The sequence below is a fragment of the Anopheles stephensi genome, chromosome 3 (genome assembly GCF_013141755.1).
Source record: "Anopheles stephensi strain Indian chromosome 3, UCI_ANSTEP_V1.0, whole genome shotgun sequence".
NCBI lineage: Eukaryota > Metazoa > Arthropoda > Insecta > Diptera > Culicidae > Anopheles > Anopheles stephensi.
The window spans coordinates 26,973,043-26,989,454 of record NC_050203.1 but is presented as its reverse complement, the minus strand read 5'-3'; the positions used below and the strand labels follow the sequence as shown (position 1 = coordinate 26,989,454).

At 45.8% G+C, this 16,412-nt stretch overlaps 2 protein-coding genes across 5 annotated transcripts in view; one reads left to right on the top strand and one right to left on the bottom strand.

Moving 5' to 3' along the window:
- The first annotated feature begins 483 nt into the window (after nucleotides 1-483).
- LOC118511497 (protein ecdysoneless) lies at nucleotides 484-4,693 on the top strand. The gene is made up of 2 exons (XM_036054656.1): nucleotides 484-1,142; nucleotides 1,220-4,693. Exons 1-2 carry the CDS (start codon nucleotides 872-874, stop codon nucleotides 3,085-3,087), a joined length of 2,139 nt encoding a protein of 712 aa, XP_035910549.1. The 5' UTR covers nucleotides 484-871; the 3' UTR covers nucleotides 3,088-4,693.
- LOC118511498 overlaps nucleotides 3,480-16,412 on the bottom strand; it is a 100,423-nt gene continuing 87,490 nt past the window's right edge. For all 4 annotated transcript variants that reach the window (XM_036054658.1, XM_036054657.1, XM_036054661.1 and 1 more), the window contains 4 exons: nucleotides 7,435-8,256; nucleotides 5,963-6,325; nucleotides 5,652-5,900; nucleotides 3,480-5,588 (listed from right to left, as the gene is read on the bottom strand). In XM_036054658.1, coding sequence (XP_035910551.1) covers nucleotides 5,315-5,588; nucleotides 5,652-5,900; nucleotides 5,963-6,325; nucleotides 7,435-7,469 — 921 coding nt within the window. In that variant the 5' untranslated portion in view covers nucleotides 7,470-8,256 and the 3' untranslated portion in view covers nucleotides 3,480-5,314. The remainder of the gene's footprint in view (nucleotides 5,589-5,651; nucleotides 5,901-5,962; nucleotides 6,326-7,434; nucleotides 8,257-16,412) is intronic.

Here is a 16,412-nt window from a genome sequence, read left to right as displayed (position 1 = left end):
AATTTGGAAAATCATACTACATTCAAGTGAAAACCATACTGAGGTAATGAGTAATTACAGCTCAAACAACTCAATAATGGCTTTAATTTTGATCTTTTATGGATATTTGTGCGTTAATTCAAATAATTGATTTTTTTGAAAATACATATTTTTCATCATGATTTTAATTAATGAAACGCAATATTTAGCAGAAAAAAGAAGAAACATTAGTAGAAAAGGAATAAAATAGTTGATAGCACTATCAGCAGCTTTGTGTATTGGAAATTCTTCACGCCAAAGATTCCAATTTTTCTTGGCCTATGTATTTAGTTCATTTACTTAATTAATCTTATCGATTTGCTTAAAAAAGTTCAATAAATTATCATTATAGTAAATGTAAAATATTCTTAATTTGAATTCTTTCGCGCTTTATTTAAACTCCGCGTGATCCTCCATTCAAATTAAATATTCGAACTTGCTACCATAAACAAACCCTGCTGGTACGAGCTGTCAAAACAGAAAAGGCGGTTTGTGCAAAACAAATCGAACGCACACACCTCGAAACTTAAAATTAGCTTTAAATTTACCAGAAATGCTTACAGAAGAATTGCATACAGTTCCATAAGATAAGTGCTAACATAAAGTATTGTCAAACGTTAGTGTTCAAACGGAGAATAAATCGTACCAGCTCCAGTGTCGCAAAAGGGTTGTGTATTAGGGGAAGGCTTTGTTCGTCGTCCCTTCATTTCGCCCAAGGAAATATCGATTGAGGGTAAACACCTTGTTGTCGTCCGTCGTACGAAGGCTAACCAGTGGTGAGCAAGAGGCCAGTCGGTCTAGCTGGATTTGGTAGCGAATTGCGCCAGTGTTTGACGTACGTTGAACCGTAACGATGTCGCATCGTGAAATACTGCAATCGATCCGGGAGGACGATTTCGTCGAATACTTCCTCTTCCCGGCCCGTCCTTCCGATCCGACCGATGTGGAGCTGGAGAACAGTGAAAACTCGCTGGAGCCACTCCTGCAGGAGGTGAACCGGTTGGCGGATTCTTTCTGCCAGCGGTACATCTGGCATCGGGATGCTTTCCGGGTCGTTCCAAGGCTGTTGAACGATTCGCGTATGCTCATAGAAGCGGCCACGGGGGAGCACGGTACAGCGAGCGGTAAGCCGGGGGGGCAGTTCGAATAGTGAGTAAAAACGAGATCTGTTTGGTTGAACTTTGCGCGTTTCTATTTTTAGCGAAACTACCATCTCATCTGTACGGGATTTCCCACGTCGGTGACAACATTCAAGACGAATGGTTCATCGTCGCACTGCTGTTCCATCTGACCGAGCGTATCCCGGGGCTGGTTGCACGTGTGGTCGATGCCGATGGAGAGTTTTTGCTTATAGAGGCGGCCGAACAGTTACCACGCTGGGCTAATCCAGAAAGCTGTGAGGGAAAAGTGTTCATCTGCGATGGAACACTGCGGCTCGTGCAATCGACGGAAGGGGATGAGTCGGCAGAGGTGCAGGATGCGCTCGAATTGGTTAGAGGAACGGAAGGAAAGCAGTATTGCGTGAGCGAAGAGGTGGATCGATGCATACGCGAGCGGATTCAAGGATTTCCGGACGAAGTGACGGAACATCAGCACCGGGCGACGGTAAATGTACCCGTTGGAGTAGCGGCTGTATTGCGCGAAAATCCTCAACTAGTAGCTCCGGCAGTGTTGGCCTTCTGCGGCCGTGATCCAATCGATCTGAAGGCGTGTCGTGCGATGCGGTACTTTCCACCGGAAAACTGTGTGAACGTTAGTGTGACGTTCACGAAGTGTTTGTACGCGATGCTTGCACAGAGCCGATATCTACCGGATCGGAGAACCGGCTGGAGTATTCCACTGTCAACCGACCCAGAGTATAAGGCGCACATGCTCGGTGTGAAGCTGGCCTGTGGGTTCGAGATACTAGCATCACAAGCAAAAAGCACCCGAACCGACTGGGAAACGGATAAGGGATGGAAAAGTTACTACGAGTCGCTGAAAGCGAAAGGATACTTCCGGGACAATATCGAGGGCTCGCAGGAACACACGAAACTGCTCACTATCGCGCGGGAGTATTACGTGGACAACAAGGATTCGATGCGCACCACACCGAAGATTGGAGAGGAGATCGTTTCCATTCTGAAACGAAACGAATGGGACGTGGAAGAGCTGCGCAAGGAGGGTCTTGATTTACCGCCGGCCGATAGTGACGATTGGATGAACATTTCCCCGGAAGAGCTAGACCAGCTGCTGACGAAGCGATACGGAGCCAAGAAACTGTTCTCGCTAAACGGCAACACAAACGCAGCCGAAACGTTTACCTCGATGGTGAACGAGTTTCTGGAGCAGAAGAGCGAATACGATGGCGTCGTAGTGGACAAGGAGAAGGAAGAGGAAGAAGATCGAGCGGCAAAGGCAGTGTTGGCGAAGCTCGCCCTTGGCCCGCTTAAATCACCCACGAAACCGAAACGCACCAAAAGCAAAAACGCGCACGATCGACAGCAAAACCACAGCAAACACACTTCGGAAGCGCAGGTAGCCCAGGAATCACCGTTCCACCAGTCCGCCACAGTAGATTTCGATGCCGGTGCGTTCGGGATGCACGTGCGAAACATGCTCGATCTGCTCATTCCCGAGGATCGATGGGATTCGTCGGACGAGTCGGACATGAGCGATTACAGCCAGGACGAGTACGATCGGAACATTGAGGATATGTCACCGACCCGCACGCACCGGGCCGTACAGAGCGAGCTAAAGACGTACATGGATCAGATGGATCGTGAACTGGCCGGTACGACGATTGGCAAGAGCTTCGAAACGGCGATCGACGATGACGAAACGGCGGAAGCGAAACCAGCAGGAGCAGCCAGTTCGACCGCCGGTGGTGACGATTTCGACGACATAGAATCCTTCAAACCGGTGAACATCGATATGAACACGCTGAAGAACATGATGGAAAGCTACCAGTCACAGATCGGTGGTCCTGGACCGGCGGCCAATCTGCTCGGTTCGATGGGCATACAGATCTCGAAGGCTGGTTCTTCGTCCAAGCCGGAGAAAGGAAGCACACAGCAAACGGACGTCTAAACGCCATTTAACCTTCGCTCAAGCCGTGGGTCCATATGTATGTGTGTGTGTGTGCGTGTTGATGGGTGTGTCATCGTTAAGGTACTTCCCCTTCCCATAGGTACGACCATAGAGCGGTCATAACAATGCTTAAATCATCCACAATATCTCTCCCCTTATCTCCTTTTGTGCCAGTGTTAGGTGAACGAACTTTCGCTTTCGATAGCCTTTAAGATCGATGCACCCGATCCGCTTCCCCCATCTCATATGCACACCCTTGCGGCTGCTAGCCCTTTGCGTCCAATACATACGCAGTGCTATGTCTGTACTGCATTTTAATCATTATCAATAGAAGTAAGGGGAATGGTGTGTTTTACGTTAAGAAAATACGGATCGAATCCGAGCTCCATTTGTTTTTTTATCTCGCTAAGCGTGTGCGTGTCCTGCGTGAGTTCCTACAGAAGTAGTAGCACTCATTAGGTGGAACAATATCAATCTCCTCCTTTTCCACCTTCCAATAGATAATGCTGCATTTGGAATGATAGTGTACGGAGCAATCAGTTAGATAGATGAAAAGAGTTTAGCCCAGAGTTTGAGTAGGGTAGTTGGAAGCAGGAAAATGATTTCAAGGAAATGGAAACTTTGTTGGTGCTGAAACGTAAATGAACGTACAAAGGAATGTTATTAGTTGGGCGGGGTGAAAGATAGCAGCTTTATCTGATACAGGAAGAAAACTCTTTATTTTCTCTTTACCAACTCAATCAACTATGCGCCATAAAGAAACTGGAATTTAAGCCACGTATTATAATTAAATTACCTTTCTAGTTGTATGGAATGGAACGAAAAAATGAAGATTGTTTAAGGTTCATCGACTGGGTTTTGTCCGCCTGAAAGTATGCAATGGACTCGCTTTAAAATACTTCAAGTAGCAATGGAATGAGAACCAAGTTGATCGATGGTGAAGATAGTAGCACCAGACCCTGAAATCCGCCAAATAGGTACTCAAGTTTGGGACAGCGAAGCGATCTTATACAACTTGATAAGATCCTAATTAAAACATGGACCAAGAGATTTTTTAGCACGATAAAAACTAACATCACATAATGACATGCAAGGAAAGCTCTCATGACTTTTGCTTACAAATTCTTAACAATTTTAAATGACCTTGTCAGATGAAAACGGCCCAAATAGCGAAGATGTATTAACGGCGATCCGTTAATAATAAAGGTCGAGATAAGCGATCGTTAGATGATAGATCTCAACTAAGAAAAGTTGTGTAGACTCCTGCAGACGACAAAAATCTCTGAGCTAAATAGCTTTACATAGCGCTTGAGAAGAGAGCTAATACGCTCTAAAATCGTCCCATGGCGCTGCTTAGATTCAAACAGTTTATTGCATACTTTCAGGCGTTTCAAAAAACCCATTAACGTTCGTTTATCGGTAATACATTAACGGCAGAAAGCAAACGCCATGCTTCAAAGCGAACTTAACTCATCGAAAGGAGCCCCCCCCTTAACTCCATTTGAAATGGATCGCGTAGATTTTGTACGTCTACACATACCTACCTAAATGTGGCGGAAGCAAATAAAACGTTGAAAAAGCCATGCCCAAATGCGCTCTCCTCGTACGTGTGTAATATTAAAAACATTCATTCGCTTTATTACAATTAAGTTAGGTAGCGGGATTATTTACACTTTCGGGGGTGATTTTTCTCCATCGGGAATGGGGTGAGGACATTTCAGGGAACTTGTTTTCTTCCTATTGCCTTTGCTTATCGTTATTAATCGATTATTACTTCGATGCTGTCTGCAGCAGTGTATGCCGCTCTAATCAGGTTACAATTATTGCTTCTAGGTTGCTCGTGGTTTTTAAAAGAATAATCCCTATAACTAATTAAAGTTATGTTGACGCCTTTTTTCCTTTTCAACTGTTTCTACTTTCTTCTCCATGAAACAATTCAACCGTGAAGGCACATATTACTTTCTTGCGCTACATCTTTAGCGAAATCATTTAATTTAAATGGTTAGTAACTTGAGTTTAGGGGTAGGAAATGTGAAAGGATACGTGGTGGTTGGTGGTTGGTTGGTTTACAGTGTTAGCTTTTTCTGTTTCTTCATTAATTCCCCTTGTCTGTCTTCCTTAGATTAATTGAATTCTTCTTGTGCATTAAAAATCCTTTCACGATTATAAAACAGAGAACGCACTCTCTCTCTCTCTCTTTAGAATAAAATCCCTTTCCTTTTCAGCTTCAGTAGCGCGTAATGTCACGATCGGAGTATTTGCCACTCATTTTGCTAACCGAAAACCGATCCGAGTACCGATCGCGCTCATCGAACCGGTCCGTCTTATAGTCAATCTCCTGCGGCGTGTAGCCGATGCTCTTCTGCCAATGCTTGGTCCAGTACAGATCCTCGTTCTTCAGCTGGGAAGGCGTCTTAGCGTCCCGACACACGATTACACAGTAGATCATGCTGCCGATCAGTGTTCCGAAGCCGAAGATCAAGAATACCACACCAAGGATCCTGTGGAAGAGAGGAAGAATTAGAATAAGGCCTGGAAAGCCTGTGAAGCATTCGAATCCTTACCAAACAAACAATGGCTCCATAAACTGCATCACAATGACGAATCCGAGCGTAATCAGTATTAGACCCAGGTTGAGCAGTAGCATCAGACAGCAGACACCCTTCACGTTCGGACAGAATGGGTTCGGTGCGGACATGGCTTCCACCTTGGCACCGTGACGCCGTGAGCTGCGGCCCGTCTTTGCCGTGCTGGCCACACTGTACACGCTCCGTGGTCCGCGGGATTGATGCGTCCGGTGGGCACTGTAACGACTGAAACGAGATCGCTCGTACATGAGAATCATTGCCAAATGTTGTCTAATTTCTCTCCATACCTTATTTCCGACGGTGCCTTATAGGCCGCGGATGTGACGTAGATGTCGCTGCCAGTTTCACCGCCATGGTCGTAGCTGAGCGCGGACGGTGCCCGCGGTGGGGCACGCGTCGGTGGACTAGATAGGGGCCGTGGGCCTCCGTTGGTGCTGTTGTTCTGGTACTTGTGTTCCGAGCGGGACTTCCGGGCCGGCGCGGTTGGTGGTGTGGCCCGCTCGTTCGCTACCGTGTACTCGGACAGGGTTCGCTCCGATGGTGCCCGTTGGCTGTCCTCCCCATCGGTGGAGTATCCTCGGTTGGCCTGTGCGTACGGTAGATCCACCGTATCACGGCCGTGCGTTGCCACATAGTGGTTACCCTTTACCCTGTTGTGAGAAATTGAAGGTAGATGTGTTAACGATCGTAACAGTATTTTACATCTAGTGTTCCTGCGATAATCCTATATCCTTGCGGTAAAACCTATAAACCCATATAGCCAAAAACTTGATAAATGTTACCGGGTTTCAAATATATACCGGGGTCGTTCCCCCATCATGAGGACTGACTATCTATGTGGTATCAATAAGTCAAGTTAGCCAGTAATGACAGGCATGACCTTAAGATGTCGTTAGGCCAAGAAAGAAGAAGATGAGGCATATTAACAGCAAGTGTAACGTCCTCGGTGGTGATCATCCTCTTCTTCTCTTATTTATCAATGGTCGAAGCTTTCAATTTTAATATTAAGAAGCTGCTTTAAAGCTGGTTAGGAGTTCTAGAAACCTTGAAGCTGCTTATATACTGCTTACGGCCAGCTATAGTAGCGATCTTTAGCACAACCAAACCCTGCACTATGTTCATAACGATCGTCTTTTGTTTCGTGGATTTTATAGATAAACAAAGTTTTACTGATGTATCGCTGGATTTAGTGGAGCTATAGCGTATTCTCGAGCAAAGTAATTGGATGTCATGAGGTGTTATTTGATCACCGGCTATAGTCGATACGAGATTTTAAAAATCCCCTAACTTCTGGAGGATGACAAAAACGTCAAATAAGGGTAACGTCCCGGTTTCTTGACGGTCTTGCACTATCGTTAAATGGTGTTGTGATCACACCACATCCTGGGCCCAAGGATCAGGGTAATCGTCTTTGTATTGTTCGAAGATTCCGGACAAGATAGGCATTTTTATGTAGCTTCAGATAAGGCTATTAATACTCCAGACAAGGGCGCTCATGTCCGAGCATCACACTCAATCAGAGGATATATCTCGAAGACAAGGTTTTTGGCTATATTGTCACCAAGACCTCGAAAGAGCCTGTACGTCAAATATAGCTGAAAGAGTGCCAATACTTTTATCTATTTTTTTCTAGAACGAAGAATTCAGGCAATATTTTACCTGTGGAACTCCATCTAAAGTGATTGAATTCTAAGTGACATTCAATATTCATCTACTTTTTTAATTCCATACGATATTAATATACTTTGCGCATACTTACTTCTTCACAGTCCGTTCGTGAATGTTTTTCAACATTTTGACGTACTAAAGTCCCAGCCGTAGTCGGTTTGGTAAGCTAGACTATACCGCTTAATGCTAAGAGGCCACTTCTTAAGATTACACACAGGCACACACACACACACAGAGGTCGCTGTTCGTTTAGGATCCCCTCGAAATACACTGGATGTTGTAATAAAGACTCACACACACGTGTCTGCCTCAAAACACTAAGTACTGGCACATCGGGAAACTCTGAAGACCGCTCAAATTTGACCCAATAACCGTCCGAATTCGTTTGGATCGCTTTTGCTGTTCACTTTTCCCTCGGTTGCTTGATGAGCTTTGGCCTCTTCTTCACTCACACTCAACCTTTGCTACCACCTAACTACGCAACAAAGTCGTCTAGAGTAAAGGGTGATTAAGCATGTACAACAAAAAACACACATACACACACACTTGGCGTCTTCGCTTTTTTGTTGTTATAACACACAGCACGATCGATCCTTCGGGGGAAATTATGCGCTCGACACGATCTTCCTATTCAGGCCGGGCAGCATCATTATGGTCAGCGTGATCTGCAGCTTCATTACCATCATCGTAACGCTCCATCAGCATCATCATCGTCATCATCATCCTCATGACCATCGGCGTCATTACCGGGACGGTTCTCGCAGGTCGCACACTCTCGCTGTCGTCATCGGAATTCGCCCGGTTTCGAGCAGCTCCAGGGGGTTCGAGTTTGTTCGTCTTCAAAAACACCAACAACAAAAATCACACCGCAGCGGGGATGATGCTGGCAGGGAATTTCCGATTTAAATTCGTGCTGAAAGTGAAAAGATGAACGAACGAGAAAAAACGTTACAAAATTGTTTTGCCCCAAAGCTTTTTCGGGACACAAATTGGCCACAAATCTGTGTTGTGGTAGTTCGAAGAAACGGTAAGTCGGAATTCGGAATTTGTGTGTGTGTGTTTGCGAAGGGCGAAGATGAGCCAATGTGGGGAAGGGATAATGAGCGGATTGTGATTTACCAACCAACCAACCGGCAAGAGCAAATGGCCGAAAATTGCCGTGCCGCCAATGCTATGGCTGTGGACGGGTATGGGACGATCGTGTGCCATGATCGTGTGGTGGTTAGAGAAATATCATCGAACAAATTTGCATCATCCCGTATAATTAGTATTGTGGTGGATTGTGTTTTGTGGCACGCTCCCGACGCCTGGGAAAGCCAACCAAGCCAAGCCAAGTAGTTGGGGAATTATTGATCGTGTGAAAAAGACGCCATGCTTTCGAAACAATTGAACTTCAAGCGAGTTCCTTTTTTTGTGGGGAATAAAAGCTAGATTTTACTTTCATTAGTCGCAGAGAGCGTCTTTTCGAACATCAAACTCCTTACCCCCGAGAACCACAGTAAGGATGATTGATATTAGAACTTCCATTTCGGTAAATTAAAAACCCCCTCAAGGTGGTAAATCAATGGTAAGCTGCTTCTGCTCTTTCTTTTCCAACAGCTCTGCAGGAAAAGCGAAGAAAAAAGATTCATCGTGAGCGATTCATCAAGCAGGAAATGGCTGTAACACAAGTGACAAATGAACTTATCATAAAAGGATTGGCGCTGCTGCTGCTCCTCGCGCGGGGCCGTAATTAAACAACGTCTTCATCGTATTGAATGGAGCATCATCTGCATGATTGATGCTGGTGAGTGATAAAAAGGGGTGGAAGGAAAAGCTTGTGTTGGAAGTTTTTCTTGGGAGAAGCCACAGTGGAGCCGTATTGAAGAACAATTGATTGTTTAACCTTCCTTCCTTTTGGCTGCATGATATTTGCATTATGTGCTATAAGAGGCACATAGATTGTTTGCCTTTTTTCGTGTTCTTTTTTTGATTTGTTTGACTTTTTGTGAAATTGTGTCGCGTAATATGCTTGTTTTGTGCCGATAGCTTAGAAAAACTCTTGACAAACCAGAACTCATTTGAGATTAAACTGAATAGAGCTTACAGGACTCTCTCACTCTCTTTCTCGAATTTTTAATAGAAGCCTAGATAAATGTCAGTTAAAAAAGGTATACAACCCAATATAGGAGAGGATTTTATCATTTAGTCGACCTACAGATATAAGAAAGCCTCGTCTATTCGGATAGCTGATCAAACCACTTGACGACCTTAAGCAGAATCTAAGTGGAAGGCCACTCACATATTAAATCTGCTAACTGGTCATGAGTTTCTGGCCAACTGGAGAATTTATTTGAGGCCCCTTATGGAGTTCGAGGCCCCTGGTCCGTGACCGTAGTCTCTTGAAAGCTCGGGGCACAATTATCTGTTGAGTTTCCTATCCAGACGATCCTCCCTCGAAGTTTTCTATCATGTCATAATTATAGTCATTTAGCTCATTTAGTTCATGAAGTATTTCGCGCCTACATTTAGGCAATACGGAACGGTTCGGTTAAGTATCAAGGATAAGGCTCAAGGATCTATTAAGGACAACTCGCTCGCTTACCCTACCACTTCATTATTGGGTTTAAGTCTCCTAATCACCTCAAAATATTGGTTCTTGGACCTTGAGATAGTTTGAAGTTTTGGTGTAAAAGTGAAGAACTTTCACTATAGTTATCTTAACGATCTCCTAAGTTAAATTCGCAGATATATTGAGATAAGACCATCGGTGCATGAGACTGATCGGCGATTAACGAGAAGCGTCAATCGAAGAGAAAGTCTTGTTGCTCGAGCATTACGTTTGATGATGTCCTCAATAATTTAAATGTAACTTTAATATTGAATCTAAAGAAGAATATAAATCACGAACACTGGTAGCATAATTAGTTTCCTCTATAATTAGTAACATAATTAGTTCTCTCTAGTAATCTTATATACGGACAACAGGTATAGACAACGCACTGAGATATTGATCTTCAAAACATCCGTTTACCTAAGCGTCTATCATGCAGGACTATTGATTTCCTTGTTCCTTGCTTTCGTTTCTTTTCAGCAAGAGTATGGCCCAGAATTATCTCATATAACTTTATAAAAAATAACTTGTGTTTTAGATAGTAAATAGTAAATTCTTGTAAAAATGTAACGATTTGGAAAACTTTACTTCAAAGCTCATTGTATAGCTCTAAAGTTGCTCGCTGCAAGCTGTATTCTTTGCACGCCCCAATCAATCGCTTACCATCGAAGTGAAAGATAAATAGAGGAGTGGAAATAAAGAAACAACAACAAAAAATTGCATCCACAGCATCGTGGAACCACTCAGCGCACGTTCCCTAATGGGTGGGACGATCCGGTGCCGGTAGGCTGCCCTAAACTTCAAAGCACCACGAACCATGACAGTGATAGCGAAAGAGAAAAAAAGAGCTACACGGGAAATAAATAAGGCAATATCAAGCAAACTAATAGCGGTGGCACACCTTCGCGCGCTGTCCTGTTAATCGAAACCTGTTGCGAATCTCTGCCCGCAAACTGGAGTTCCGACCCCGTGGGTCGCCACACCGCTCACGACCGCTACGGTACGGTACACCGGCCGTTTGGGCTAGGTCAGGGTACCGTCATCGACATGGACGATGGCAGGCAAGCGCCATCAGCGCCACAACAGGTACCTTTCGGTGGTACGGTTTCGGGGTGGTTCATTCACACGATCGGCAACCTTCGCCGGTGGATCGCCCCTTGAACGAAACGTCGGCAGAAAATGTTGAAATATATGACACAGTCAAAAGAGTAATTGGTTTCGGAGTGTGCACTACTGCACCAGGGCTCCGGTGGAGCAACAGGTCGTGACAGCCTTCCCGGTTGGTTCGGTGATATCATCCGGCAAGCAAAAAACACGGTTCGGTGTTCTATGCGGTGCAGGACGATGCTGTGTTTGTCTTGTGGACACGCCTTCCACACCAGGCCAGATCGGACCATTCTTCTGATCCGACCTCAATAATGAAGTCGGTGTGTGTGTGTGCGCGAGAGAGCAACGGTAGCTAAAGGTGTGAAATTGGTAGAACCAGGCTTTCCCCCGCCGGTGGACAGGGTAGGACCACTGGGAAGAACATTTTTCATTGAAAAACTTGCAGACACGGCAGACGCAATCTCGGCTAGGAACGGCGCAATAAGGCGGCAATCAATAAGGTGCTTCTCGCTGATCTCATCTCGCTCCACGACTTCGCCAAGGGAGTGGCCCACTGTGGCTGTGTGGGCAAAAATTCGTGGGAAATTGTACCTCGAGCCAAGACCAATATTTCTGTGTCGGGATGCTGTTGGAGGGCGTTTATTGAGTTGTTCGAACAAGGAGGTTCTCGGTGCAGACACTCCGTTCCAGGCTCGAGCTTGGTCAATACGTACCCCGTGCACTACTGCACCAAGGAAAATGTTAAGGCGTGAGTTCCTTCATTTTCCGGCCATCCTTCAAGCGTGCTGGGCGGGCAGAGACATCGCGATGACAGCAATGCGCACCACACTGATGTAATATTTACGAACCGAGCCGATATGGGAGATTATTGATGACTTTCTAGCCCGGGCAACCTCAGAAGGCAGCGAGTAGGTACAAACAACTTCATCAATCAGCAGTTTAAGTTGTTTGTCACCCGGTGACTATTCATTTTTCTTTCCCTCTCGCTTCTTTCGATTCGCTCGGTAGTAAATCTCGCCGTGTTTTGTTTGATAGGCGACGACATCGGGAATCTCACTAAACACTAAACACTAGCGTTAATCTCATACATTCGAAATGAGTCCGAAATGGTTCCACAAGAACAAAAGAACATTTATTTTACCGGGCACGATCCACACTGTCAACACGATCGATTGAGACGCTAGCGACAAACTGACTCCAACCAGCCCTGTCTAACAAGGTGCCTAGTACACGGTACGGTACAAAATGTTCACTTCCCTGCACGAGTCGCGCTAACGACAAATGGCTTCGAAAAAACCAACAAAAAGAGGCAACTAAATCAAACAAACGTCTTTGGCAATACATCATGCTCGATGGAAAAGGAGGAAACTATTCGCACGCTGTTAATAACAGAGCATACGGAGACACATCCGGACGTTCTAGTTGATGAAGCAACTATCCGCCTGGCAGGCGGTCCGTGATGATGAGGGAGCCACAAAACACAGTGGGAAATTGGGGCGAAGCGAACTTCACCGCGGTTTCGCTAATGATCGGCCGCACTACTGATTAATTCATATCGTGTTGTGTGGACGTGAACTTGGCCTGTAAGTCATGCGAAGCCGCTTCCGCGTATCAGGTGTTTCACGGGTGGCCTTCAAAGGACACCGTGGTCGTCGAGGGACGCCCTTTCGACGCGTTTTGCAAATTGCGTACGTTCGGGTGTGCTTGAGTCCAAGGACGAACAACACCACACCTGGTATCCCATGAGGATCGCCGCTGAGTGTTTCCTTCCCCGAGGGAACCTGGCTTCCGTTCTGTAATCGGGCATCGTCATCTTCTTTATTCTCCATTCCAGCGCAATGCTGCCACAGTAAGGCGGTAAGCTTTTTAAAAATAAAATCTCACCCTCTTCCCTACATAACGAGATCTACTTGCGTGTGTGTGTGAATAGAAGGGCAAATCGAGATCTGTCTGTCCCTAGTGGTGCATAGCAAGAGAACCCGAGTCGAAGGAGGGGGTGGTGGAGGTAAAATGGTGAAACCATTATCAACTCGTTTAGCTTCAATTTCCATTAATTATAATTTTTTAAGCCAGCGGGCAAAATTGCCAACCAACTCCCCGGATCCCGGTTGGCGGCCCGGTCTTTGGAGATGTCTTTTATCTGCCATCGGCTGCGGTTCGGTGCGGAAGAATTTTTACGACGGCTTGCAAGTTCCAGCCGTCTACTCTGCTACACTATGCTCCCCCACCCGAAGGCAACACGCTCAGTGAAACGACAGTGAGAATGATGTCCTCACTCGTACTTCTGCTGCTTCTCCTGTAGCCCTGTGTTCGTCTAGCTATTCCTGAGGATCGTCTAATGGATCGTCCCAACCCGTAATAGCGGAGACCACCGGCTCAACGGTTGCCGCACTGGGAAGGAAACAATTACATCCAAAAAGGATTGGCGGGCGATCCGTTCCCGAAGCGCTGTGGCCCTGTGAATCGCCGAGAATAGCCTCGGAGACGGTTTTACAATCGGAAACGCAATCAGTGCGCACGTCGTCTACTTTGTACGTGTGGCGGGTTACCACTAGCTTAGCCCCCGAGGGAGAGCTTTTCTTGGTGAAAAGCCGGATGGTCGAGGCTCAGCTCCTTCGTACGGAAATACGAGAAAAGTCCCAGGTGCCGGGGGTTTCCCGTTGGGAACAACAAACACGCCCGAAAGCGAACGATCGAAAACAATCGGTTTTAATCCGAGCGTTTCGCAATCCCATCCAATCGATGCCAAATGGTTCGGCGAACGTTGGGGACTCGGGCGAAGGAGGGGGGTTGGCGATTGGCACGTCGAACCTGCTATAGCTAGCAGGCAGCTATCTTTGGCGATGATTATAACGAGCTCGGATCGTTTCTCGCTCCATGTTTCTCGCGGGTAAGCACCGCGCGAGAGGAATGTCAAGTGCTCCGTGCGACGACCACACACTCCATTCTTGGGGGAGGTGAATTGTGAAACACTCGAAGCACGGGGTGAGATCTTGTAAAATGACAGATAATTGATGTGCGCCTTTGGTTTGGTTGGGTGCTTCTGCCGGTTCTAAGCCATGGGCCCGCAAATCCACCAAGGAAAAAAAATGGATTCCATTCAAGGTGCACCAGGATCGCCGACTTCAAACAAAACGTCCGCGGAAATGGCCATAAAACTGTAGTTGCAGTTGCCGACCTTCAGCACGCGATATGCAGGAGTTATTTGCGTTCCCCACATCAGCACCATCATCATCGTAAGCTTCAATGCGGGAGAGCTGCGCATCCGATTCCGTTTGCCAACTTAATGTCTTCATAATACAGACACACACACACGCCCGACAACACTAAGCAAATAAAGCCAGCGCATGTTGTGACGTTTGACACACCGAATGCCGCTAGTAAGGGACACAAATGCACCAAACAAACAAAAGCGAATACCACACCAGACATCAAAGACGTCTCCCTGTACGGCTATGCGTTATGAGCCGTAAAAAGGACAGATCGCTTAATTATGGCCGTAAAGAGAAATGGCTGACCATGGTTCCAGAAAGGCACACAACGGCTCATTGGCAAAGTTTTACGATCTCGCATGATGCAACGGGCATGGACGGTCTATGGTCCAAGGATGGTTGTGGTAGGCAGCTTTTACAGCCGGTGCTATAAACTGGACTCCCTTGGACTTGGTGAGGTGGTAGGAACTTCTCCGTTAGTAAATGTTTGCCTATGATAATCTGACCACCGGAAAGGGCCAAAGGTTATTTGAGAAGGTTTTCGTCTTCTGTGACGTGCAGGTTGCAGTATGGGCTGAGAGGTGCAAACTGCACTGCTGGCTTGAAGTTTTTGTTTGCTGCATTTGCATTAATTAGTCTGTGTGCTTTGGAGTTCTGGTTGCTGTGAATCAACACAGGTAAAGGATATCATAGGGAATATTATGTGATTAACTTTATTGCTTTATTAGAGCGGCGGTGATTTAGAAAGACAATAGCAGACTTTATCATTCCATCTCTGTAAGTGTTAAATTGGGGATGTTTACACGGTACGATGCCTGAGGTAATTGATGCAAATATTATTGAGTACGAGTATACAAACAAAGGTTCAGGAAACTTGAACAGAGACATGTTTGCCCCTATACATGATCATTGATCGCTGAGAAATCTTACCCAGATTTATTTATTTCTTTGTCCAATACTCCAATATAGGCATTTTAAAATACGATTCGAGTATTAGATGATAAGCTGTGATATTGAAAAAGAGATTGAAAGATCAAACTCATTTGAAATTTTTGGACACCATAAAACAAATAGGAAAATACACCATCAAGCTCGAAAGCAGCTCAGTAATAACGAAGGGTACTCCAAAGCGCTTATTAAGCCTGCTCAGGACATTATACATGCAGATTGAAGCTTTTAGGCTCACTGGACACCCTATGCAATGTTTGCAAATGTAATTAATGGCATCAATCCCGGAGTTAAAACATTCCCTCTACCATTACCATCATTGCCAGTTATTCTACCATCAAAACATCAAACAGTTTTGGTGAATTATAAAGCGCCATGACAACTTCATTAAATCCGACACATCAATGAATAATTCCATTCTTCTTCGGTAGTTATCATCTCACCAATCAAGCGAGGCGCGTATTAAATTTAACCATCCGAAAAAAAAAAACAAACTCCCGCACCGGAAATAAACAAACAGCTAATGGCACGCTGTGTCGCGTTTGCAATGCAACCAAGCGGCTAATGTCGCATTGAAGCGTATACGAGCTTCCTTCACAATCACTGACCGTGTCCATCAGAGAAGTCCTGCTTCCTTCGGACGCCGAAGGTCTTCCGGCACCGAGCACATCAAAAGTCTGCACGACGCAACAAATGACATTTCGCCGGTGGAAATGTGTCCATCAATTATGTCTCGGGGGGGGGAGGGGAGCATGTAAGCGGAGAAGAATTTATCATGCTCATGTTCATAAATTGAATGTGATGGAAAATTTGCTTCTCGTTAGCTGCCCCAGCAACCTCCGGAGCTGGTCGGACCGGAGTGGTAGTAGTAGCTCAACCGTTCTGTGGCGTTCCGTGGATCGAACCACCTAAAGGTGTACCACACCTGGTTGGCTGGAGTTCACTGGCCCCCGGGGGCCAAGCAGAAGGGAAGAACAAATGTGGAGCTTTATAATAAAAAAAAACGCTAGATTGGACATTTGCGACCGTGTCCTATATTTACCTGGAGCAGGAGGAGTGTCTTTTAAGGGATGGCGTAAGGCGTGAGTACATGATCAGTTCCACCAGGTTGCCCTGCTCCAGTCGAGGGTTGGTGTCAGGGTGTGGGCAGTAAAATGTAAAATTTATTCACTTTATCTCTCTACGACGACCGACCGTGATCGCTTTCCC